The 26,618-nt window shown below is 40.5% G+C and overlaps 1 protein-coding gene across 10 annotated transcripts in view; it reads right to left on the bottom strand.

Moving 5' to 3' along the window:
- pcloa (piccolo presynaptic cytomatrix protein a) overlaps window positions 1–26,618 on the bottom strand; it is a 603,113-nt gene that overhangs the window by 140,673 nt on the left and 435,822 nt on the right. For 8 of the 10 annotated variants that reach the window (XM_072563105.1, XM_072563109.1, XM_072563107.1 and 5 more), the window contains 2 exons: window positions 23,443–23,536; window positions 10,728–10,799 (listed from right to left, as the gene is read on the bottom strand). In XM_072563105.1, the coding sequence (XP_072419206.1) occupies window positions 10,728–10,799; window positions 23,443–23,536 (166 nt within the window). Of the gene's footprint in view, window positions 1–10,727; window positions 10,800–23,442; window positions 23,537–26,618 lie in introns of those variants that run through there. The other 2 variants (XM_072563111.1, XM_072563114.1) reach the window with 1 other exon arrangement.

Below are 26,618 nucleotides of genomic sequence, written 5' to 3'. Positions count from 1 at the left end.
CACCTTTAATACCTATTCCAGCATTTGAGGAACCTTTCACAACAGTCTTGATTGATTGTGTAGATTCCCGATCTCAAACAAAAAGTGGGTTTATTTATTAACTATTAAAATATTTATTATCAATAATGGATGTGTCGAACTAGATTTTCAGAGGCAATTCCATTACTCAGCATCACAGTTAAAAGGGTTGTAGAAGAATTGCTTAATTTCTTTACTACTGGATCTCTACTGGACTACCAATAGAGATCTAGTCAGATCAAGGATCAAACTTCACAGTCAAACTATTCAAGGACTTTATGGATAACTTGGGAGAGATGGCATCAAACAATGAAGACAGTATGTAGATCAGCCAACAAGAGGTGAGGCCACATTGGATTTGGAACTGGGTAATGAACCTGGCCAGATGTTAGATTTGGAGGTAGGTGAGCACTTTGATGATAATGACCACAATTTGGTTAAGTTTAATTTAGCGATGGAAAGGAATAGGTATATACCGCAGGGCAAGAGTTATAGCTGGAGGAAAGACAATTATGATGTGATTTGGCAAGCTTTAGGATGCATCGGATGGGGAAGGAAACTGCAGAGGATAGGTACAATTGAAATGTGGAGCTTGTTCAAGGAACAGTTACTGTGTGGCCTTGATAAATATATACCTGTTGGGCAGGGAGGAAGTGGTTGAGCAAGGGAATCATGGTTTACTAAAGAAGTTGAATCTCTTGTTAAGAGGAAGAAGGAGCTTATGTAAAGATGAGACGTGAGGCTTAGTTAGGGCACTTGAGAGTTACAAGTTAGCCAGGGAGGACCTAAAGAGAGAGCTAAGAGCCAAGAGGAGTCATTAGACGTTCTTAGCAGGTAGGATCAAGGAAAACCCTAAAGCTTTCTATAAGTAAGTCAGGAATAAAATAATAACTAGATTAAAATCAGGGCCTGTCAAGGACAGTAGTGGGAAGTTTGCATGGAGTTAGAAGAGATAGGAGAGATGCTAAATGAATATTTTTTGTCAGTATTCACACAGGAAAAAGGCAATGTGGTTGAGGAGAATACTGAGCTACAGTCTATTAGACTAGACAGAATTGAGGTTCACAGGGAGGAGGTGTTAGCAATACTGGAAAGTGTAAAATAGATAGGTCCCCTAGGCCAGATGGAATTTATCCTAGGATTCTCTGGGAAGCCAGGGAGGAGATTGCCGAGCCTTTGGCTTTGATCTTTATGTCATCATTGGCAACAGGAATAGTGCCAGAAGACTGGAGGATAGCAAATGTTGTTTCCTTGTCCAAGAAGGTGAGGAGAGATAACCCTAGTCATTATAGATGAGTGAGCCTTACATCAGTTGTGGGTAAAGTATTGAAAAGGATTATAAGAGATGGGATTTATAATCATCTGGAAAAGAACAAGTTGTTTATGGATAGTTAACACTGTTTTGTGAAGGGTAGGTTGTGCCTCACAAACTTTATTGAGTTCTTTGAGAAGGTGACCAAACAGGTGGATGAGGGTAAAGTGGTTGATGTGGTGTATGTGGATTTCAGTAAAGCATTTGATAAGGTTCCCCACAATAGGTTATTCCAGGAAATTCAGAGGCATGAAATTGAGGGTGATTTAATGATTTGGATCAGAAATTGGCTAGCTGAGAAAAGACAGATGGAAATGGTTGATGGGAGATGTTCATCGTGGAGTTCAGTTACTAGTGGTGTACTGCAAGGATCGGTTTTGGGTCCACTGCTGTTTGTCATTTTAATAAATGACCTGGATTAGGGTGTAGAAGGATGGGTTGGTAAATTTGTGGATGACATTAAGGTCAGTGGAGTTGTAGACAGTGCAGAAGGATGTTGCAGGTTACAGAGAACATAGATAAGCTGCAGAGCTAGGCTGAGAAGTGGCAAATGGAGTTGAATGTGGAAAAGTGTGAGGTGATTCACTTTGGAAGGAGTAGAGGAATACAGAGTACTGGGCTAATGGTAAGATTCTCGATAGTGCAGATGAGCAGAGAGATCGCAGTGTCCACATGCATAGATCCGTGAAAGTTGCCACCCAAGTTGATAGGGTTGTTAAGAAGGCATACAGTTTGTTAAACTTCACTGGTAGAGGGATTGAGTTTCGGAACCATGAGGTCATGTTGCAGCTGTACAAAACTCTGGACTTGGAGTATTGCATACAATTCCAGATGCTGCATTATAAAAAGGATTGGAAAGGGTGCAGAGGAGATTTAACAGGACGTTGCCTGGCATGGAGGGAAGGTCTTATGAGGGAAGGTTAAGGGACTTGAGACTGTTGTCATTAGAGAGAAAAAGGTTCAGAGGTGATTTAATAGAGATATATAAAATGATCAGAGGATTAAATAGGGTGGACAGTGAGAGCCTTTTTACTTCAATGGTGATGGTTAACAATGAGGGGACATAGCTTTAAATTGAGGGTGATAGATATATGACAGATATTAGGGGTAGTTTCTTTACTCAGAGAGTAGTAAGGGCATGAAATTGCCTGCCTGCAACAAGTAGTAGAGTCCACCAACTTTCAGGGCATTTAAATGATCACTGGATGAATATATGGATGATAATGGAATAGTGTAGGGGAAATGGTCATTGATTTCACAGGTCAGTGCCACATCGAGGTTTGGAGGGCCTGTACTGCGCTGTAATGTTCTGTGTTCTACGTTCTATGGTGAAGAAGCAGTACTCTGATAGATTGTAATTTTAAATAAACCTATTAGGCAATGACTTTTGACTTTGAAAACTTCGACCAATCGCCTGCCGTCACTTTCCTTTCCAAGGAAAACAATCCCAACTTCTCCAATCTTTCCGTATAACGGAAGTTCTCATCCTTGATTTGATTTTCACAAACCACTTTTGTGTTCTCTCAAATGCATTCCTGACTTTTCTATAATGTGAAGCCTGGATTTAACTCCCACCTGCTCCAGAGGTGTGCTATTACATCTCTAAACACATTGATCAGAAATTACCTATAATGTGGTGACCAGAAAAGTATATAATATTCTAGCTGAGGTTTAACCAGTGTCTTATATCAGCTCGAGATAACCTCACTGCTCTTGTACTCTATTTCTCTAGTAATGTAAGCTTTATTAAAAGCCATCTTTGTCTAACCTGACAACTTTATTTATGTACATACGCTCCCACCTTAATACTGTCTTTCCATATTCTTTCTGATAAAACAAATCACCTCACACTTCGCACTGAACTCGGGTGGCATGGTGGCACAGTGATTAGTGCTGTTGCCTCACAGCATCAGAACACCTGGGTTCAATTCCTGCCTCAGGCAACTGTCTATATGGAGTTTGCATATTCTCCCCGTGTCTGCGTGGGTTTCCTCCGGTTGCTCCGGTTTCCTCCTACAGTCCAAAGATATGCAGGTTAGGTGAATTGGCCATGCTTAATTACCTGTAGTGTTAGGTGAAGGGGTAAATATAGGAGAATGGGTCTGGGTGGGTTGCTGTTTGGAGGGTCGGTGTGGACTTGTTGGGCCGAAGGGCCTGTTTCCACACTGTAGGTAATCTAATCTAATCTAAAACTTAATTTGTCCCCTCTCCGCCTACTCTACCAATTTGTCAATGTCAATTTTGAAGTTCCACACCGTCATCCTCAGTTTACAATTTGTCCAAGTTTGTATCACCCACAAACTTTGTAATTGTCCCCTGTGGACCACGATTTACATCAGTTGTATTTTTGAGGAAAAGCAAGAGTTCCAATTCCAACAGCTAGGGAACTTCAATATAAACTTTTGTCTCGCCCAAAAAATACTTGTTAACCATTACTGCTGGTTTCCTGTTTCTCAGCCTATTTTGTATCTATGTTGTCACTGTCTCTTTAATACCATGACTTATAATTTTTCCCACAAGTCTGCTATGAGATGTGAACACACTTCATAGCATTAAATTTTATATCCATTTGTCCATCTGTTTCACCAGCTTATTTGCATCTTTTCAACTTCTTTCTGTTTATTGTCACTCAGCCAACTTCACATCCATGTTGCTACTATCATATTTAATTGCAGGAGCAATAACTTCGTTATAATTCTGTGATGTGCATTTTATCAAATCCTTTTGGAAATTCATGTCTATTGCATCAACAGTGTTATCAACATCCACCCTGTTATTCCATTTAACAACTCAAGCAAGTTAATTAAACATCATTTATTTTTAATAAATCCAGTGGACTTTCCTTAATTAATCCACATTTGTCCTGTTAATTTTGATACTAATTATTGTTTCAACAAGGTTCTCCATCATCAAGGTTAAACAAACTGATTAATGGTGGTGTATGAGGATGCAGTGGATAGAAGGCATTGAAGCATTGAATCGGCTGTGATAGAATTGAATGGTGAAGCAACCTTGATGGGCTGAATGACCTATTTCCATTCCTATGAAACCCCTATCTTACTTTCTGCCTTTTAGGGGCCTGTAAATTGCTTCCCGTTAACTTCTAATTATCTAGAAATGAATGCTAAGAATTTCCAGCATTTTATAGGTATATTTCAGATTCCCAACAAATGTATCTTGTTTTGGAAATTTTATACATGCTTTTAAGGTTGATCTTCAAATTATAAAATGGGCATCAAATGAAATAAAGAAATGGCTCCTTTTCAAAAAAGTTTCAAAGTAGTTATAGATGATGGAATATTTTAGGAGGAGATAGCAGGTGTTACATACATTTAGTCATTTGGTCGTACAGACTTTAGTATTCATATGGTCACAGTGTCATAGAGTCTTACAGCAAAGAGACAGGCCCTTCGGCCCAGACTGATCCATGTTGACCAAGATGTGCATTCATGCTAACCGCGTTTCCCTGCACCTGGCCCATATCCTTCTAAGGAGCAGGAGAATCGACGATTCAGGTGAGAGCTTTTCATCAAGAACAAAGCTTTGAGCCCAGGGGTAGAGCAATAAATGTGTGTGATCGGAGTTGGGGAGGGGGTGGGGGTGGGGGGGGAGAAGGGGCTGGGGGAAAAGTAGTTGAGAGTGCGGTAGGTAGATGGAGGTGGGAGTATTGGTGACAGGTCAGAGAGGAGGGTAAAGCGGATTGGTGGGAAGCAAGATGGACAGGTAGGACAAGTCATGATGGTAGTGCCAAGTTGGAAGGTTGGAATGGGGATAATGTGGGCAAAGGGAAATGAAGAAACTAGTGAAGTCCACATTGATCACGTGTGGTTGGAGGGTCCCATGGCAGAAGATGAGGTGTTCTTTCTCCAGGCGTCAGATAGTTAGGGTGTGGTGATGGAGGAGGCCCAGAATCTGCATGTCCTTGCCAGAGTGGGAGGGGGAGTTGAAGTGTTCGGCCACGGGGTGGTGGGGTTGGTTGGTTTGTGCGGGTGTCCTGGAGATGTTCTCTGAAGCACTCTGCAATTACTTGTTTCACAGAAACATAATTTCTAATAAATGAGAGGTCCATTCATAAGTCTGATAATAGTGGGGAAAATGCTGTTCTTGAGTCTGTTGGTTTGTATTTTTAAACTTTTGCATCTTCTGCCCAATGGAAGGGGTGAAAGACAATATAACTGGGGTGGGAGGGATCTTTGATTATGTTGGCTGCTTTCCTGAGGTAGTTGGAAGAGTAGGTGGAGTCAATGGATGGAAGGTTGGTTTTCATGATGGACTGGGCTGTGTTCATGACTCTCTGTAATTTCTTGTGATCTTGACAGAACAGTTGCCAAACCAAGCTGCAATGCATCCAGATAGGATACTTTCTGCAGTGCATCTATAAAAATTTCTAAGAGTCTTTGTGGACATGATGAATTTCCTTAGCCTTCTGAGGAAGTAGAAATATTGGTGTACTTTCTTGACTATATCATCAACGTGGATGGCCCAAGATAAATTGTTGGCAATAGTTATGGGGACAATGCAAGACAGTGAAGTTGAGGATTATCAAAGTAGACATGATCTCATTGAATGACAGAGCAGATATGATGGGCTGAATGGCCAACTAGTCCTCTCATAGTTTACAGTCTTCTGGGAGTAGGCAACATAGAAGGTACATGGTAGGTCTGGGCAGAGTTTTAGGGTGCTGGAATTTGGGCAGCTGAGAAAATGGTGAAAGCTGAAAGACAGGGTTTCTATAATTATTTTTTGAACTGGACTGATATCCTCATGAATTATATTACAAATATTAAATGGTTATTTTGCAGGAATATAGTAACATAGTCACAGGAATAAGCCATTCATCACCTTATGCATACTATGTCATTCTGGACTGTGGTTTATTCATCTTAACGTCATTCTTCTGTACTATTCTCATGGCTAATTATGTAAGAAGGGTGAAGAAATCTATTTGATGATTAGCACTTCACAGCTTTCTGGGGTAGATTCCAAACAGCTATTACCTTCTGAGTGGAAATACTCCTCCCCCTCTCAATCCTAAACAGCTTCCCTGTTACTCTGTGCTTGTGTTCCATAATCGTTGACAACCTAGGCAGGAGTAATATTTTTCTGCATATTTCTTTTTTAGACCTTTAAGAATTCTGTACATTTCAATGAAGTTATCATTCATTTCCCAATTTATCACCATTTAAAAAATATTCTGCATTTTGGTTTTTCCTACTGAAAGGAAAAAACTTTACATTTACTCACATTTTATGGCATGTGCCATGAATTTTCTCACTCACCTAACTTGATTTCTCTTTAGAAACATGAAAAATGAAAAAAATAGGAATACAATTAGGTCATTCAGCACATCAAGCCTGTTCCACCATTCATATTATGGCTGATCAAACATTCCAATGTCTTTTACTCATATTATCACCGTAACCCTTTACGCTATTGGCAAATGACAAGACACAAGTCAGGAGTGTGATGGAATAGGTTGAGTGCAGCTCCAACAAGACCCAAGGAGCTTTGATTAACACCGCATCCACAAGCATCCATGCCCTCTACCACCAATGCTCAGTAGCAGCAATGTGTTTCATCTACAAGATCACCAAGACTCCTTAGAGAGTATCTTCCAGGCCAATGATCACTTCACTTAGAAGAAAAAGGGCAGAAGATACATGGGAACACCACCAGGAACAAGTTCCCTTCCAAGCCACTCACAATCCTGACATGGAAATATATCGCTTTTCCTTCACTATTTGTGAGTCAAAATCCTGGAATTCCCTCCCTAACAATATTGTGCCTCTACCTACAGCATATGGACTATAGTGGTTCAAGAAGGCAGGTTCTCAAGGGACAACTAGGGATGGGGAAAAATTATGGCCGAACCAGCAAAGTCCACATCCTGAATTTGAACAAAAAAAAAATACACAGATACATATTTTCTTTAAGTGAAAACTGCATTAATTTGGGCAAAAGACCCAATTATGGTCATAACACTGAGCAAGATATTTTGGTTGCCCAAAATAAATCACACCCTCCTCCATACATTATTTCTTTTTCCTGCTGTGTTTTATTAAGTTCTATCATTTGTTTCTGCTTCTGTTGCTTCAGTTGAAATAATTTAAGATTCCTTCTCATGTTGTTTTCTGTCTTTTAGAAGCAATATAGGAGACTTTTTCTGTCAGTGATTGTAAATTAAATGCTTCCTTGGTTAAAAGACGAAGGTTTTTATGATTATGTACTCTGAGGCTAATTTTCCAAACAGACATAATGGAACAGCTGTTATCTACATTCATAAAACAGTAATGATGGGATATTTATTTGCTAAGTGTCCTAATAATCTTTAGAGCACTAAAGTAAGCCATTAGTAAAGATGTTTCCTCTATGGCAAGCTTTCTGATGCTTGCAGTACAGTCAGTGCACTCTTCACACGTTGCTTATTTAAATAGTTATTTATGATTTATATAAATGATTTGGATGTGAACACAGGAGATATAGTTAGTAAGTTTGCAGATGACATCAAAATTGGAGGTACAGTGGACAGCAAAGAAGGTTACCTCAGATTACAACGGGATCTTAATCAGATGGACCAATGGGCTGAGGAGTGGCAAATGGAGTTTAATTGAAATAAATGCAAGGTGTTGCATTTTGGGAAAGCAAATCTTAGCAGTAAGGTCCTAGGGAGTGTTGCTGAACAAAGATACCTGAGAGTATGGGTTCATAGCTCCTTGAAAGTAGAGTCACAGGTAGATAGGATAGTGAAGAAGGTGTTTGGTATGCTTTCCTTTATTGGTCAGAATATTGAGTACAGGAGCTGGGAGGACATGTTGCAGCTGTACAGGACTTAGTTAGGCCACTTTTGAATAGGCAGGGGCTGTTTTCCCTGGAGCATTAGAGACTGAGGGGTGACCTTACAGAGGTTTATAAAATTATGAGGGGCATGGATAGGGTAAATAGACAAAGTCTTTTTCCTGGGGTCGGTGAGTCCAAAACTAGAGGGCATAGGTTTAGGGTGAGAGAGAAAAGGTACAAAAGAGACATAAGGAGCAACTTTTTCACGCAGAAGGTGGTGCGTATCTGGAATGAGCTGCCAGAGGAAGTGGTGGAGGCTGGTACAATTGCAGCATTTAAAAGGCATCTGGATAGGTATACGAATAGGACGGGTTTAGAGGGGTATAACCAAGTGCTGGCAAATGGGACTAGATTAGGTTAGAATATCTGTTCGGTATGGACAAGTTGGACCAAAGTTTCTGTTTCTGTGCTGTATGTATCAATGATCAAGACTCCACGACATACAAGGTGATCAGAGGATTAGAAAAGGTGGACAGTGAGAGCCTTTTTCCTTGAATGGTGATGGCTAGTATGAGGGACATAGCTTTAAATTGAGGGGTGATAGATATAGGACAGATGTCAGAGGTCGGTTCTACACTCAGAGAGTAGTAAGGGTGTGGAATTCCCTTCCTGCAACAGTAGTAGACTTGCTAACTTTAAGGGCATTTAAATCGTCATTGTATAAACATATGGATCATAATGGAAAAGTGTAAGTTAGATGAGCTTCAGATGGGTTTCACAAGTCAACACAACATCAAGGGTTGAAGGGACTGGACTGTGCTGTAATGTTCTATGTTCTATGTTCTATTTGTATGCCTGTGGAATTAGTTTTTTTGCTATTATTCTTAAAGCCCTTAGCCAGTTTTCAGAAGATTTGATAACAAGCAAAACTAATGTCATTTACAAAATACTTTGCAAGAGCTGTAACAAACAATACATTGGACAAAGTGGCAGAAAACTTGCCACCAGGATACATGAACATCAACAAAAAGACACACCCCACTCTCACTAGTATCTTTACATATATATGAGGAAGGACACCACTTCGACTAGGACAACACATCCATCCTAGGACAAGCCAAACAGAAATATGTGTGAGAATTCCTAGAAGCATGGCACTCCAACCTGAACTCTATCAACAAACACATTGACTTGGATCCTATTTTCCACCTCCTGAGAAAAAGAACGGAAAATGACATCACCACAGGAAATGATATTATCAACCCAAGGAAACACATAAATAAAAGGCAGACCATACCACCAGTGCTTCACCGGAGGTTCACTGATGATGTTACCTAGTATGGTGACAGAATGAACCTTCCGCCTCAGCGAACAAACATACATCCTTAAAGCCCTTATTGATAAAGTATAGGACATTATCTGCTTTTATTTTATAAAATGCATTAGTTTTTCTTCCACGTTTAAAGATTTGTTTCCACAGATCACGTTTCTATGCTCCTTTACCTTTAGTAATATTTTAAGAACAAAGAGAACAAAGAAAATTTACAGCCCAGGAAAAGGCCCTTCGGCCCTCCAAGCCTGAGCCGATTCAAATGTACTGTCTAAACCTGTCGGTCAATTCCTAAGCATCTGTATCCCTCTGCTCCCCACCTACTCATGCATCTGTCCACCTCTGCCTACCTCTACCACCTCTGCTGAAAAAGCGTTCCAAACGCCCACCACCATCTGTGTGAAGTACTTGTCGCGTGTATCCCCCTTAAACTTTCCACCTCTCACCTTGAAAGCGTGACCTCTTGCTATTGAATCCTTCACCCTGGGAAAAAGCTTGTTTCTATCCACCCTGTCCATACCCTTCAAGATTTTGTAAACCTCAATTAGGTCCCCCCTCAATCTCCTTTTTTTCTAATGAAAACAAACCTAACCTACTCAACCTCTCTTCATAGCTAGCGCCTTCCATACCAGGCAACATCCTCGCAAACCTTCTCTGCATCCTTTCCAAAGCATCCAAATCCTTTTGGTAATGTGGCATCCAGAACTGTACACAGTATTCTAAATGCGGCCGAACCAAAGTCTTATACAATTTTAATATGACTTGCCAGCTCTTATACTCAATACCCCATCCGAAGAAGGCAAGCACACTATATGACTTCTTGACCACTCTATCCACCTGCGCAGCAACCTTCAGGGTACAATGGACCTGCACTCCCAGATCTCTCTGCCCATCAACCTGTCCCAAGGCTCTTCCATTCACTGTATAATTCACTCTGGAATTAGTTTTGCCTGAATGCATCACCTCACATTTGTCTGGATTGAAATCCATTTGCCACTTTTTTGCCCAACTCTCCAGTCTATCTATATCCTCCTGTATTCTTCGACAGTCCCTTATGCTTTCTGCTACTCCACCAATCTTCGTGTTATCTCTCAGGAAATGTATCTAATAATCAATATACTATTCAAGTTGTGATCAAAATAGTGCATATTTCCAAAATGACAGATGATAAAAACAATTATCAGTAAGAACTGTTCAATAATATGGAAAACTTAAAATAAGAAAGTTGTTACTTTGATTTAATCTCAATAATTGATATGCACTGATTTAATCTATGTCTTTGTTACTCACTTCACCAAGGAAATCATTGGAGGACAATCGATCGTAATCCCAGATGGTGACTTCCAGGGTCTTCTTTTTGAGCTATAGTTAAAACAAAGTATCATTAACTGGGATTTAATTAAAACCATGCCACAGTTACAGTCAATCATTTCCGCAATTGTCACAGATTTACCCTCTCTCAGCTCACTTAGGCAAGAACCGTTTGATGTCCTTAACTTAATCTTCATAATCAGTTCAATAGAGAAAACATTGTGGATCTGATGGAGTGTCCAAAATAGCTACTTATCTATGGAGGAAGTCAGAAGTCACATGACACCAGGTTATGGTCCAATAGATTTATTTGAAATCACAAGCTTTTGGAGTACTGCTCCTTCCTGCTTGACTAATTTGCTCAAGTTCTTTGAAGGTGTAACAAACAGTATGGATAATGAAGATGCTGGTAATATAGCATATCTTGATTTCCAGAAGGCATTTTATAAGGTGCTGCACAAAAGGATAATACATCAGGTAAGATCACATGGAGTTAGGAATAATTTATTATTTTGGACTGAGGATTGGTTATCAAGCAGAAAACAGAGAGTTGCGATAAATGGGTATTTTTCTAGTTCCCACGACTTTATGAGTGGGGTGCTTCAGGGTTCAGTCCTCAGGCCCTAACTACCTATATTAACGACATTGATGCAGGGTTTGAAGGTACTATAGTCAAATTTGCAGATGACACTTAACACATGGGAAAGTGAGCTGCAATGAAGAAATCAGAAATCTACAAATGGCTTTGTATAGGTAAGGTGAATGGGTCAAAATTTGGCAGATGGAGTTTAAGTGTGAGGTTATCCATTTTGGTCAGAAGAATAGAAAGGCAACTTATTATCTAAGTGGAGAGAAACTTCAAAATGCTTCAGTGCAGAGGGATCTTGTTGTCCTTGTGCATGAATTGTAGAAAACTAATATGCAGGTTTTTATTGTATTCACTTGTGGGATGTGAACATTGCTAGTTGGCCTGAATTTTACTGCCCATCCCAAGTTGCCCTTGAAAAGGTGGTGGTCAGCTGCCCTCTTGAACCGCTGCAGTCCATGTGCTGTAGGCTGACTCACAATGCCATAAGGGAGGGAATTCCATGATTTTGACCCAGCAACAGTGAAGGAATGGTGATATATTTCCAAGTCAGGATGGTGAATGGCTTGGAGGGGAACTCACAGATGATGATGTTCCCATGTATCTGCCCTCCTTATACTTCGAGGTAAAAGTAGTCATGGGTTTGGAAGGTGCTGTCTCTGGGTCCATGGTGAATTTCTGCAGTGCATCTTGTAGATAGTACACACTGCTGCTATTTAGCGTCTGTGGAAGGAGTGGATGTTTGTGGATGTAATGCCAACCAAGTAGACCACTTTGTATTGGACGATATCAAGCTTTTTGAGTGTCAATCATGTTACCCCTCAGTGTCCTCTGTCCCACACAAAACATTCCTAGGCTGTCCAATCTCACTTCAAACTAAAACTCTTCAGCCCAGGCAACATCCTGGTAAATATTATCTGCACCATCTCCAGTGCAATCATATCCCTCCTAAATGTGGATTCCAGAGCTGCACAGAACAAGCATGCTGTGGACAAAGTAAAATATGCACAGTTCCAGCATAAACACTGGTCTGATTACCAGCCAGTTTACTTAAGGAATTTGCAAATGCTAAGATGATTAATTTCAATCACAGTTTTACTTTTCACAGACATGGAACAAAAATCATTAGATTAAATTCCCTACAGTATGGAAACAGGCCTTTCGGCCCAACAAGTCCACACCAACCTTCCGAACAGTAACCCACCCAGACCCGTTCCCCTACCCTATATTTACTAAAGCACCTAACACTAAGGGCAATTTAGCATGGCCAATTCACCTGACCTGCACATCATTTGGCTTGTGGGAGGAAACCAGATAACCTGGAGGAAACGGAGAGAGTGTGCAAACTCCACACAGACAGAACCTGGGTTCCTGGCGCAGTGAGGCGGCAGTGCTAACCACTGAGCCACCTTGCTGCCCATAATCATATTAATCTAAAAACTAAAACAGAATCATAAATTCCTTGACCAATGAAGGCAAGCATGCCATATGCCTTCTTGACTACATTATCCAGTTGTGTTGCTACTTTCTGGGAACTGTGGATCTAGGAAAGCAGTAGGAGACATTTAAGGAAATAGTCTATAAATTGAAAGAAAAGAAAACAATTCTGCAAAGGCATGTGCAGGAGAGCTGCAAATATAATGCTTCTATTCAAGAAAGAAGGAAACAGAAAGCAGGAAGCCACGAACTCCCAAACAGTTAGAGAGATTAGAAGGGTGGACTTTTAGGCAAATTTCAGAGAAGTGTAAAACTAACAGGGCAGTGGTAGATGGGGATTTCAACTTCCCCAAGGTTAACTAGGGTAGTCATGGTATAAAAGGTTTGGAGGGATCAGATTTCTTAAAATGCATCCACAAGACCTTTTCAAGGCAGTGTGTAAAAGGTCCTACAAGACAAGCGTTTATCCTGGAGTTAATTTTAGGTAATGAAACCAGCACGTGGTCAAAGGATTAGTGAAGGAGCAATTTGCAGACAATGGTCATAACTATTCGATTCAAGATTGTTGTGGAAAAGAACAAGGATGGATCTGAAATAGAAGCTTTCAACTGGAAGAAGGTTGACTTTAATTAGATCAGATATAATTTGGCCAGAGTAAACCTGTGTGGCAGTAGGGTGGGAACCACAGTGGTAGATTAACAAGCAAGATGATAGAGGCGGAGTCAGAGACTAAGGCCGATAAGATGGTACAGGCAGAGTCAGAGACTAAGACCAATGAGACTAAGAGGAAGAACAGACAAGTAGAAGTCACTGAACACGGCAGAACTGACAATCTGAGGTGTATTTTTTTTCATACGAAGAGAATGACAGGTAAAGCAGATGAACTTAGAACTTGGATTAATAAATAAAACTATGATGATGTAGCTCTTACAGGTTGAGAGAGGGACAAGACTAGCAGCTTAATTTTTATGGATTTAAATGTTTCAGGTGAGATAGAGAGGGATGCAAAAGATATAGTGTGGCAGGAGAATGGTTGCGATTAGGGAGAATATCACGGCTGTACTGTGGAAGAACACCTTGGAGCGATTATCCAGCGAGGCTATTTGGGTGGAGCTCAGGAATAGGAAGGATGCAATTACTTTGATGGGATTGTATGACATGCCTCCCAACAGCTAGTGAGTGATAAAAGAACAGGTAGCTGGACAAATTTTGGGAAAATGTAAAAATAAAAGGATTGTTGTGGTGGGTGATCTCAACTTCTCCTACAATAATCTACAAAGACTGGGACTCCCTTAATGCCAGGGGCTTGGAGGTGTGCAGAAATGTGTGCAGCCAAGTGATTTAAGTTTAATTGAGGGAGCATTTCAGGAACAGTGACCATTATTCTGTAAGTTTTAAGTTACTTATGGATAAGAATAAAGATAGCTATGAATACTTCAGCCTTATTTTGTGAATTGATGTGTTGGGCACTCCCATCATTGAGGTTTGAAGATTTATGAAGCCTCCCCCTCCACTGAATTAGTTATCCACAACCATTCATGACTGGATCTGGCAGGGCTGCAGAGCTTAGATCTGGTCCATTTGTTGTGGGATTGGTTAGTGTGGTCTACCACTTGCTGCTAATACTGTTTGGCATGCAAGTAGTCCTATTTGGTAGTTTCACAAGGCTGATACCTCATTCTTAGTTGTGCCTGGTGCTGTTCCTGGCATGCCCTCCTGCATTCTCCAATGAATCAAGGTTGATTCCTTGGCTTGATGGTAATAATCAAATGGGGAATATGCCAGTCTATAAGATTGCAGATTGTGCTGGAGTACAATTCTGCTGCTATTGATGGCACACAGCGCCTCTTGAATGCTCAGACTTGAGTTGCTACATTTGTTTGAAGTCTGTACTATTTAGGTTGGTGATAGTGCCACACAACATGATGGAGAGTATTCTCAATATAAAGGTGGGACTTTGTCTCCACAAGGACTGTGCGGTGGTCACTCTTACTGATACTGTCATGGACAGATGCATCTACAGTGGGCAGATTGGTAAGGGTGAGGTCAAGTATGTTTTTCCCTCTTGTTGGTTCATAGAACATTAGAGGAACAGGCCCTTCAACCCACCTTGTCTGTGTCGATAATGATGCTATTCTAAACTAATTCTATCTGCCTGTACATGGTCCATATAGATTCCTTTATTCTCTGCCTGTTCATGTGTCTATCTAAATGCCACTTAAACTTTGCTATCATATCTTCTGGAATACCGTATTCAGTTCTGGTCGCCCAGGTATAAGAATGATATTATTAAGCTAGAGAGGGTTCAGAAAAGATTTATCAAGTTGTTGTGGGTATGGAAAGATTAAGTTATAAAGAAAGGTTGGATAGGCTGGGATTTCTTTCATTGGAGCATTGGAGGTTGAGAGGTGACCTTATAGAGGGGTACAGATAGGGTTAATGGTAGATGTCTTTTCCCTACGATGGGAGATTTCAAGACTAGAGGGCATATTTTCAAGGTGAGAAGAGAGAGATTTAAAAAAGACATGTGGGCCAAATTATTTTACGCAGAGGGTGGTTTACATGTGAAATAAACTTCCTAAGGAAGTGGTGGATGCAGGCATAGTTACAACATTTAGATAAGTACATGAATAGGAAAGGTTTGGAAGGATATTGACCAGGAGTAGGTAGGTGGGACTAGTTTAGGTTTGGATTATGTTTGGCAAGGATATGTTTACATGCTATATGACTCTATGTCTCTATGACGTCCCCTGACAGCATGTTCCAGGCACCGACCACACTTGGTATAAAAATCTTTCCTCATACATCTCCTTTAAACTTTGTTCCTTTCACCTTAAAACTATATCTGCATTATTTGGTATTTCCACCCTGGGAAAGAGACTCTGACTATTCACTTTCTCCATGTTTCTCATAATTATATACACTTCTATCAGGCTGCCCTCAGGCTCCAAAGCTTTAGTAATAACAAACAAATTTTCTCTGATTTCCAAGGCTAATACACTCCAATACAGGCAATATAAACCATTGGAAACATGGTAAATTTCTTTCCAAAGTCACCACATCCTTCCTATAGTGTGGTGACAAGAACTGCACATAATACTCCAAATTTGGCTTGAACAAAGCCTTGTACAGCTGCAACATGACTGGCCAACCTTTATACTTAACCAATAAGTCCTGAAGAAGAGTTACACCAGAAATGTCAACTTTTCCACCTCCTGATGCTGCCTGGCTTGCTGTGTTCTTCCAGCCATCGGCCTGTCTACTTTGGATTCCAGCATCTGCAGCTTTTTTTTTGTCTCAACCAATGAAGGCAAGCATGCTGTGCACCTTTTTTACCATTGTATCCGCTTGTGCTGCTATTGTCAGGGAGCTATGGACTTGCATTCTGTACAGCAACGCTGCTCAGGGTCCAGCCACATACAATATACCTTCCTCTTGCATCTGACCTCCTAAAATGCTTCATCTCAGACTTGTCTGTACTAAATTCCATCTGCCATTCTTCCAACTTTCCAGCTGATCTATCATGCTGTATCCTTTGATATCCTTTCTCACTAGCCATAACGTCACAAATTTTCATGTCATCTTCAAACTTACTCATCAGATCACTGACATTTTATCCAAATCAGTTATTTATATTACAAACAACAGAGATTTCAGTACTGATCCTTGTGGAACACAGTAGTCAGAGAACCTCTGTCAGAAAAACACCCCTCCACAACTACTCTCTATCTTCTTTAGCCAAGCCAATTTTACAACTCAATGTTGCACAGACTTTTAAACAACCTAAGCCCATCCGCCTGCACTATCCCATCATCATCCATGTGCTTATCCAAGGATTGTTTAAATCTTCCTAATGTGGCTGAGTTAACTACATTGGCAGGCAGGGCATTCCACGCCCTTACCACTCTCTGAGTAAAGAATCTGCCTCTGACATCTGTCTTAAATCTATCAACCCTCAATTTGTAGCTATGACCCCTCGTACAAGCTAACGTCATCATCCTAGGAAAAAGACTTTCACTGTCTACCCTATCAAATCCCCTCTTAGCCTTCTTCTTTCTAATGAGAACAGATCCAAGTCTCTCAGCCTTTCCTCAAATGACTTTCGCTCCAGACCAGGCAACATCCTGGTAAATCTCCTCTGCGTCTTTCCAATGTTTCCATATCCTTCCTGTAATGGGGCGACCGGAACTGTGCACAATATTCCAAGTGCGGCCACTCTAGCATTTCGTATAGTTGCAGCATGACATTACGGCTCTGGAACTCAATCCTTCCATCAATAAAACAAAACACACCATATGCCTTCTTAATAGCACTATCAAACTGGGTGTCACCTTTCAGGGATCTATGTACGTGGACTCCAAGATCCCTCTGCACATCCACATGACCAAGAATCTTTCCACTGACCCAGTACTCTGCCTTCCTGTTATACTTCCCAAAGTGAATCTCCTCACATTTATCTGCATTAAACTCCATTTGCCACCTCTCAGCCCAATTCTGCAGTTTATCCAAGTCTCCCTGTAAACTGCAACATTCTTCCACACTGTCCACCACTCCACCGACTTTAGTATCACCTGCAAATTTACTAACCCATCCACCTATGCCTGCATCTAAGTCATGTACAAAAATGACAAACAGCAGTGGTCCCAAAACAGATCCTTGTGGTACACCAATAGTAGCTGGACACCAGGCTAAATATTTTCCATCAACCACCATTCGCTGCCTTCTTACAGAAAGCCAATTTCTAATCCAAGCTGCTAAAATCACCCTCAATCCCATGTATCTGCATTTTCTCCAACAGTCTACCATGTGGAACCTTATCAAAGGCTTTACTGAAGTCCATGTACACCATGTCAACGGCCCTACTCTTACCCATATGTTTGGTCAAAAAAACTCAATAAGGTTTGTGAGACATGATCTGCCCTTGACGAAACCATGTTGACTATCTGCAATCAAATTGTTGCTTTCTAGATGATTATAAATCCTGCTTCTTATAATCCTTTCCAAAATGTTTCCTACAACAGATGGAAGGCTTACTGGTCTATAATTACTTGGGTGAATTCTACTTCCCTTCTTGAACAAGGCACAACATTTGCAATCCTCCAGTCCTGACGTGGTAAACCTGTAGACAATGATGACTCAAAGATTAAAGCCAAAGGCTCTGCTATCTCCTTCCTAGCTTCCCAGAGAATCCTCAGATAAATCCCATCTGGCCCAGGGGACTTGTCTACTTTCACTCCTTCTAGAATTGATAACACCTCTTCCTTACTAACCTTGATCCTTTCTAGTCTAATATCTCATATCTCATTCTTTTCCTCTACAATATTCTCCTTTTCCTGAGTGAAAACTGATGGGAAATATTTGTTTAGCACCTCTCTGATCTCCACAGGGTCCACACACAATTTCCCACTTCTGTCTTTTGGATCCAACTTGCCAACTCACTACGGATTCCATTTGATCTTTTGGATGAGCCTACCATGACAGACCTTGACAATTGCTTAAATAAAGTCAATGTAGATAACATCGCATGCCCTCCACTTATCAATCACCTTCGTTACTTCCTTAAAATAACTCAATCAAGTTGATGAGACAAGATCTTCCTGCATAAATCCCTATCTGACCTCCTAAAATGCTTAATCTCAGACTTGTCTGTACTAAATTCCATCTGCCATTCTTCCAACTTTCCAGCATGCATAGTTACAACATTTAGATAAGTACATGAATAGGAAAGGTTTGGAAGGATATTGACCAGGAGTAGGTAGGTGGGACTAGTTTAGGTTTGGATTATGTTTGGCAAGGATATGTTTACATGCTATATGACTCTATGTCTCTATGATGTCCCCTGACAGCATGTTCCAGGCACCGACCACACTTTGTATAAAAATCTTTCCTCATACATCTCCTTTAAACTTTGTTCCTTTCACCTTAAAACTATATCTGCATTATTTGGTATTTCCACCCTGGGAAAGAGACTCTGACTATTCACTTTCTCCATGTTTCTCATAATTATATACACTTCTATCAGGCTGCCCTCAGGCTCCAAAGCTTTAGTAATAACAAACAAATTTTCTCTGATTTCCAAGGCTAATACACTCCAATACAGGCAATATAAACCATTGGAAACATGGTAAATTTCTTTCCAATGATTTATACCTCATTCTTAGTTGTGCCTGGTGCTGTTCCTGGCATGCCCTCCTGCATTCTGCAGTCTATCATAACCTGGTCCAATAGACCCCAGCAATGTCCTTCCTTGCCTTCTTCAATGTCCTTCAATAGATCCCATTAAGCCCTGGGGACTGATTTGCCTTATTGTTCAGTAAGACACCAAACACCTCCTCCTTCTTAATATCAACATGCCTTAGAATATCACAAACACCTCTGTAAACTTACCACCATCCATGTCTTGCTCCTTGGTGAATACCTGTGCAAAGTACTCATTAAGGACCTCAACCAGTTACAGCCATCGTGTTATAGAGTTATACAGCATGGAAACAGGCTCTTTGGTCCAACTCGTCCATGCTGACTGGATATCCTGAACCGATCCCTCTACACCCTTTCTATTCACGTACCCATCGTGATGCCTTTTAAAAGTGTACCCGCCTTCACAACTTGCTCTGGCAGCTCATTCCAAATATGTACCACCTTCTGCATGAAAGGTTTGCCGCATAGCTTCCTCATAAACCTTTTCCCTCTCACATTAAACCTATGCCATCGAGTTTTGGACTAACCTGGGAAAAGACCTTTGGCTATTCACCCTATCCATGTCCCTCATGATTTATAAATCTCCAAAAGGTGCCCCCTCAGTCTCTAATGCTTCAGGGACAAAATGCCCCAGCCTATTTAACCTCTCCCAATAGGTCAAACTGGTTACATAAGTTCATCCTTTGACCTTCAGAGAACCTATTCTTTCCTTTGTTCATCTCTTGGTCCTAACATATGTATAAAATGTCTTAGGATTCTCTTTAGACCAACTTCTCGCCCTCCAAATTTCTTTTCTGAAGTTCTTTTCAGATTCCTTTTTACTCCTCAAGGGCCTTGTTTGATTTCTGTTTCCTAAACTGTTGTAATTGGCCTTTCTTCATATTTCATATTTTCACCTGTGGACCAGTCTTCTCCTTTTCCACAGCTTTCTAAAATTTACAGAATTATAATTACTTTCTTAAAAGTTATAGAATTATAATCATTGCTCCTAACTGAAACTTGGATCGCTTGGCCAGGCTCATTCCCCAATACTGGGTCTAGTATTGCCCCTTCCCTAGCTGGACTATCTATATTATTTTAAGAAACTCTCCTGGATGTACTTAACACATTCGGCTCCATCTAAGACCCTGACACTTAAGGGAGTCCCAATGTATATTGGGGAAATTAAATTCACCCACCACAAGCGAGACTCAAGAATGGTGTGTTGCCTCCTTGGTGTCAGGGTCAAGGGTGTTTTTGAGTGAGCACAGGATATTTCAAAGGGTGAGCATGAGCAGTCAGAAGATGTGATCCATTTTGGTACCAATGATATAGGTAGAGCAAGGGTCACTTTACCCAAAATGATAACACTGATTTCACTCCACAGATGCTGCAAGACCTACTGAGCTTTTCCAGCAATTACTGTTTTTGTCTCCAACTTAGGCAGAAATAGAACTGAGGTCCTTCAGATGGAATTTAGGAAGTCAGGTAGAAAGTTGGAAAGCACGACCTCTGGGGTATAACCTCAGGAATACTCCTTGTGCCACCTGCTAGTGAGGCCAGAAATAGGATGATAATACAGTTGAATGTGTGGCTAAAGAGCTTTTGTCCGAAATGTCAACTCTCTTGCTCCTCAGATGCTGCCTGACCTGTTGTGCTTTTCCAGCACCACACTTTTGATTCTAATCTCCAGCATGTGCAGTTCTCACTTTTGCCTGATCCCAGAGATGAACAGGTTTGTCGTATGAAGAGAGATTGAACAGTTTAGGGCCATACTCTCTGCACTTTAGAAGATTGAGGGGAGATCAAATTGAGGTATTCAAGATGATAAAAGGTATGGATAAAGTAGACATGGAACAGATGCTTCCTCTTGTGGGGCATTCTAGGACAAGAGATTATAGTCTTAGGGTAAGGAGAAGAAAATTTAAAACAGAGTTGAGTAGAAACTTCTTCTTCCAGAGGGTTGTGAATCTGTGGAATTCGCTATCCCGAAGTCTGGTGGATGCTGGGACAGTGGGTAAATTTAAGGGGGGAGTTAGACAGATTTTTAATTGGTAATGGGTTGAAGGGTTATTGAGAGAAGGCAAGAAAATGGGAGAGAGGAGCATATCAGCCATTATCGAATGGCAGAGCAGACTTGATGGGCTGAATGCCCTAATTCTGCTCCCAAAATGTATGAACTTATGAAATAAATTGTATGGTATGTGGCCATTTTGGTCAGGCTGGAAAGATTTAATTTTGTGGAGAGATTGGACCTACTGAGATCATATTGCCTGGAGTGGAGTAGACTGAGGGTGACATATTTGGGATGTAGAACATTATGAGGGGCATAGACAGGGTATACAAGTTGGAACTTCTCCCTTTGCTGGAGAGATCAATGACCTGAGGCATGAATTTAAGGTGAGGGGCTGAAAATTTAGAAGAGATGTGAGGGAAAGAAAAATTCACCCAGGGTATGGTAAGAAACTGGAAATGTTGGCATGGTAGAGACAGAAATCCTCATAACTTTTAAATAAAGTATTTAGATGTACACTTCAATGCCAAGGCATACAAGGTCGAATACTGGAAAATAGGATTTGAATAGTTGGTTGTTGTTTTTGACTGACATAGATATGATGGGATGAAATATCTTTTCCTGACCTGTGCATCTCTATGACTCTATCATTAAATGCAGAGGGTGTGATAACAAAATTGCAGCTGATAAAATAATTGGTTTTTGTGATGGATAATGAGGAAGGAAGTTATCTTTGGACTGGTCAGGTCTGTAGTCTAATGACTAACAGGGCAGGAGGTTTAATGGGGATGTGAGGAAAGGCTTTTTCACCCGGTGGGTGGTGGCAATCTGCAATACACTGTCTGGGAGAGTAGCTGAGGCTATGTGACTTAATGACTCTATCACTCCATGACTCTATGAGTTTTTTTTTCTGTATCTTTGATTGTGTACTGAATGAAGAGAAGGATGGTTTTAGAACCAGATTGTGGAAGGACTTGCTGCAGATTTTAAAATTAATTCACCGAAATAAATGGTGTGTATATTGTTGCTCAGTTCAAAAAATGGAGGGGGCTGTTTGCAGATGGGCTGGTACCAAGATTTGGTCAGCAACAAATACCTGATTGGTTTATGGCATTTTGGCCAGTTGTGAATAATGAAGACCATCAGCCTGAAACAATAGTCTGGTTCTTGAGTAGCTATCAGTTTGAGGTTTAAGGTAATGGGCAGGAAATGGGGTGATGGTATGTCAAGTACTTTTGTTTTTATTCTCTCATGGGTTGTAGGTGTTGCTGGCTGGGTCAGCATTTATTGCCCGCCCCTAGATGTTCTTGGGAAGGTGGGAGTGAGTTGCCGCCTTGAACCACTACAGTCTATGTGCTGTAGGTAGACCCACAATGCCATTAAGGAGGGAATTCCAGGATTTTGACCCAGAGATAGTGAAGGAACTGCAATGTATTTCCACGACAGGACGGTGTGTGGATTGAAGGGGTCCTTGCAGTTGGTGGTGCTCCATGAATCTGCTACCCTTGTCCTTCTGAATGGTTGTGACCATGATTGAATGGTGCTGTCTAAGGATCCTATTGAATTTTTGTAGTGCACCTTGTAGATAGTACACACTGCTGCTACTGAGCATTGGTGATGGAGGGAGTGGATGCTTGTGGATGTAGTCCCAATCAGGTAGCTACTTTGCCCTGGATGGTGTAAAGCATCTTGAGTGTTATTGGATCTGCACCCATCCAGGCAATTGGGGTGTATTCCATCACACTCCTAACTTGTATGTTCTAATTCATGGACAATCTTTGGGGAGTCAGGAGGCAAGTTACTGCAGAGTTCACTGCCTCTGACCTGCTCTTATAGCCACTGTGTTTATATGGTGAGAGCAGTTCAATTTCTCATAATGTGCACGTGATGTTGTTGGACAGGGGGGTAGATAAGGTCAGAAGTCACACAACACCAGGTTATAGTCTAACAGGTTGTTTTTTCAAATAACAAGCTTTTGGAGTGCCGTTCCTTTGTCAGATGATTTGAAATAAATCTGTTGGACTATAACCTGGTGTCATGTGACTTCTGACCTAGTTTCTCATCAATAGCAACCTGCAGGATGTTGATAGAGGAGGATTCCCATGTAACAATTGTTGTTAAAAGGCTATCTGTTGCATTCATGTCTTTGAGGAAGGAAATGCGCCATCTTTACCTGGTCTGCCCTACAGACGACCTATAGCAATATGGTTGACCCTTACTTCCCTCTGGGCAATCAGGGATGGGGTAATAAAAAACTGGCCTTGCCAGCACTGTAATCTATTCAGTCACTCCTCATGGAGCAGTCCTTTTACAAAAATGTGGACTATTGTCCTACTTCACCTTATTTCATAGACTAATTGAATCAAGACAGCGTAGAAGCAGGTCATTTGACCCATCGATTCTGCACCAAATCTCGACAAGCATTATTTGTTGAAAGGAATGTTTTGTTTATCAGTTGTGATGCTAAATCACAGAATTACCTGCTCCATCGAGATGCTTTTGTAAATCACTGTTTGATTCCATTCAGGATTGATGCTTTTCTGCACGTGCTTAGTTCTGCGTTTGTTCTCTATACTGTTATAAAATATAACACATTATTAAATGAATCAGAAGTTATGAACTGGTTATTTACTATCAGGACAATAGCAATTATAGAAATATGGTAAACTGCTCTGCAATTTCAGTTTTTTTTAAGGGTCTTGAGAACAGTTTCATTCTTGTCAACTGAATTGAATTCAAAATTGATCTTTTTTTTACTTATAGAACAAATGCCTTTCAATATTTTTATTCATTCACTCGCAGGATGTTGCATCGCTGGCTGGACCAGCATTTCTTGCCCACCTTTGTTGCCCTTGATAAGGCAGTGGTGAATTGCCTTCTTGAACTGCTGCAGTGGATGAGACTAACGTAGCTAAGAGATGAGGGCTTATTACCATTGTCATTGCTTAAGTTTTCGAATGGCATCAGGATATGTTTTCTAATAGTAAAGATGAAAGTGTATTAGGCACTTGCATGTGAAATTTTGAAGCTCACCGTAACATTCGGGTGCATTTATTGCTTCTAGTGAACAATGTATATTCAAAACTACATGGAAAATCAACACTTATCTTGAGCAACACATTATAGCTGCTGAATTTCCACCATAATGGTAGAATTTAATATTATATTAAATTGATTGAATAGGGTGTATTAAAATAATTACTGTCAAAAGCTTGTTCATAGACTAGTCAATTTCCTGTTGTTAAACACTGTTGTTTTACTTTCAACTAAAGGAATAAGAATATTTACAGAGAACATTCCTATTTGTTATTATGTTACTAACTTGAATAAAAACACCAGTGCAGACATACTGTGTCCACTAATTGGTATCATACACTGCCATCCCAACACTGTCCATTTTGGGCAATAGGACAATGTGTCTGATTGTCACAGACAAGGTTATTCCCAGAAGCGAAATTATGAAATTATAGGCCAGTTTAATTCAGGCTGCCTAAATGAATCGTTTAGCACATGACTTGGTAAAATTTGGAAAAAATCGGAAAAGGAAGAAAACTCCTTCCTCTCTCATTCTATAAATGAAGGCCTTGTATGTCAATATTTTAGAATGGATGGGAAAAGAATGCGTGGTAATGACTGTCTCATGAAATCTTGCTTTAGTCTCTTGTATCTTTTGCAAAAAAATGAACTGAAGTAAAGGCATAAATTTTGCTTAACTGTCCAAATGCAACCAGACATCTGGTATCATCTATGTGTATTGAAATGAATTAGAATCTCTGCTAACAGCCTACACTTCAAACATCCATCCATAAGTAGCAATACATACTCAATCTTGCTTTGAAATGAATCTACAAAAGACAGCTCTTTTTGAAATTATTCAATAATTATATTCAAACATGTATTTTAACCTAGGTTACTTCAGTTTTTATTAAGCAATTCTGTTAAAAACTGAGAATGCAGAGAGCTCCAAATGTTAGTACCAAATAAATTCTTACCCTCACGAAAAAAATGCTTCTGTTTAAATATATATCTGCTGAAAGAAAATTGCTAATATTGATATTCATGTTCTTGGCCTGCATTTATTTCCAAATTCAGTAATTAGTACTTTGGGCATTCATGTTCTGCCAAACTATTTAGTAGAATTTAATTTCACATTTACAAGAAATAAATTTAAACTCATGTAAAATTAAATTGATATAATAACATTACCTTCTGTCCCTGCCCAAAGAATCAACGACCTCTTTACACTGTGAAAATACATGACGTTTGGCACAGATTTGAATTTTAACTGTGGGAGGCAATTGTAACACAGGGAACAAGTGAGCTGACAACATGATAGTGATCAGAAATTATAAAAATGGGAGTAGTAGGACATTTGGCTCATTGAGCCTCTCTGCCATTCAATAATATTATGGCTGATCTGCCTGTGACCTTAGCTTCACGCTTGTGTTTGTTCCCAATAATCCTTGACTACATTGTCCAGCTCAGCCTTGAATACATTTGAAGATCCAGTTTCTGCTGCTTTTTTAGGGAAGGGAATTTCAAAGACTGACAACTTTCTAAGAGAGTAAATTTCCATTAAACTCTGTCTTAAGTGAGAACCCCTATTTTGAAGCTATGTCCTCTTGATGTTAGATCTCCCCATGAGGGAAAACCTCCTCTCAGCAGTAAACTAGTGATGCCCCCTCAGAATCTTATATATTTCAATTAGATTGTGTCTCATTCTTCTAAACTCTCATGGGTATACATCCAACCTGTCCAATATTTCCCCATAACAGCACCTCTTCATCTCAGAGTTGAATAAATCTTCTCTAAATGGCAACTAACGAACAAAGAAAATTTACAGCCCAGGAACAGGCCCTTTAGCCCTCCAAGCCTGAGCTGATCCAAATCTACTGTCTAAATCCTGTTGCCCAGTTCCTAAGCATCTGTATCCCTCTTCTCCCTATCTACTCATGCATCTGTCCAGACACATCTTAAATGAATCTATCATGCCTGCCTCTACCACCTCTGCTGGCAACTCATTCCAGATGCCCACCACACTCTGTGTGAAGTGCTTGCCATGTGTATCCCCCTTAAACTTTCCACCTCTCACTTTGAAAGCGTGACCTCTCATTCCTGAATCCTTCACCCTGGGAAAAAGCTTGTCTCTATCCATCCTGTCTATACCCTTCATGATTTTGTAAACCTCAATCAGGTCCCCCCTCAATCTCCTTTTTTTTAATGAAAACAAACCTAACCTACTCAACCTCTCTTCATAGCCAGCACCTTCCATACCAGGCAACATCCTCGTAAACCTTCTCTGCACCCTCTCCAAAGCGTCCACATCCTTTTGGTAATGTGGCGCCCAGAACTGTACACAGTATTCTAAATGTGGCCGAACCAGTGTCATGTACAATTTATGTTAAAGACCTGCCAGCTCTTATACTCAATACCCCATCCGATGAAGGCAAGCATACTATATGCCTTCTTGACCACTCTATCCACCTATGCAGCAACCTTCAGGGTACAATGGACCTGAACTCCCAGATCTCTCTGCTCATCAACGATTCCCAAGGCTCTTCCATTCATTGTGTAATTTCTCTAGAATTAGACTTGCCTAAATGCATCACCTCAAATTTATCTGGATTGAACTCCACCTGCCACTTCTCCGGCCAAC

Source organism: Chiloscyllium punctatum, chromosome 44 (genome assembly GCF_047496795.1).
Source record: "Chiloscyllium punctatum isolate Juve2018m chromosome 44, sChiPun1.3, whole genome shotgun sequence".
NCBI classification, from domain to species: domain Eukaryota; kingdom Metazoa; phylum Chordata; class Chondrichthyes; order Orectolobiformes; family Hemiscylliidae; genus Chiloscyllium; species Chiloscyllium punctatum.
Note: the sequence above shows the minus strand (reverse complement) of the source record. Positions and strands in the feature narration are given on the sequence as shown.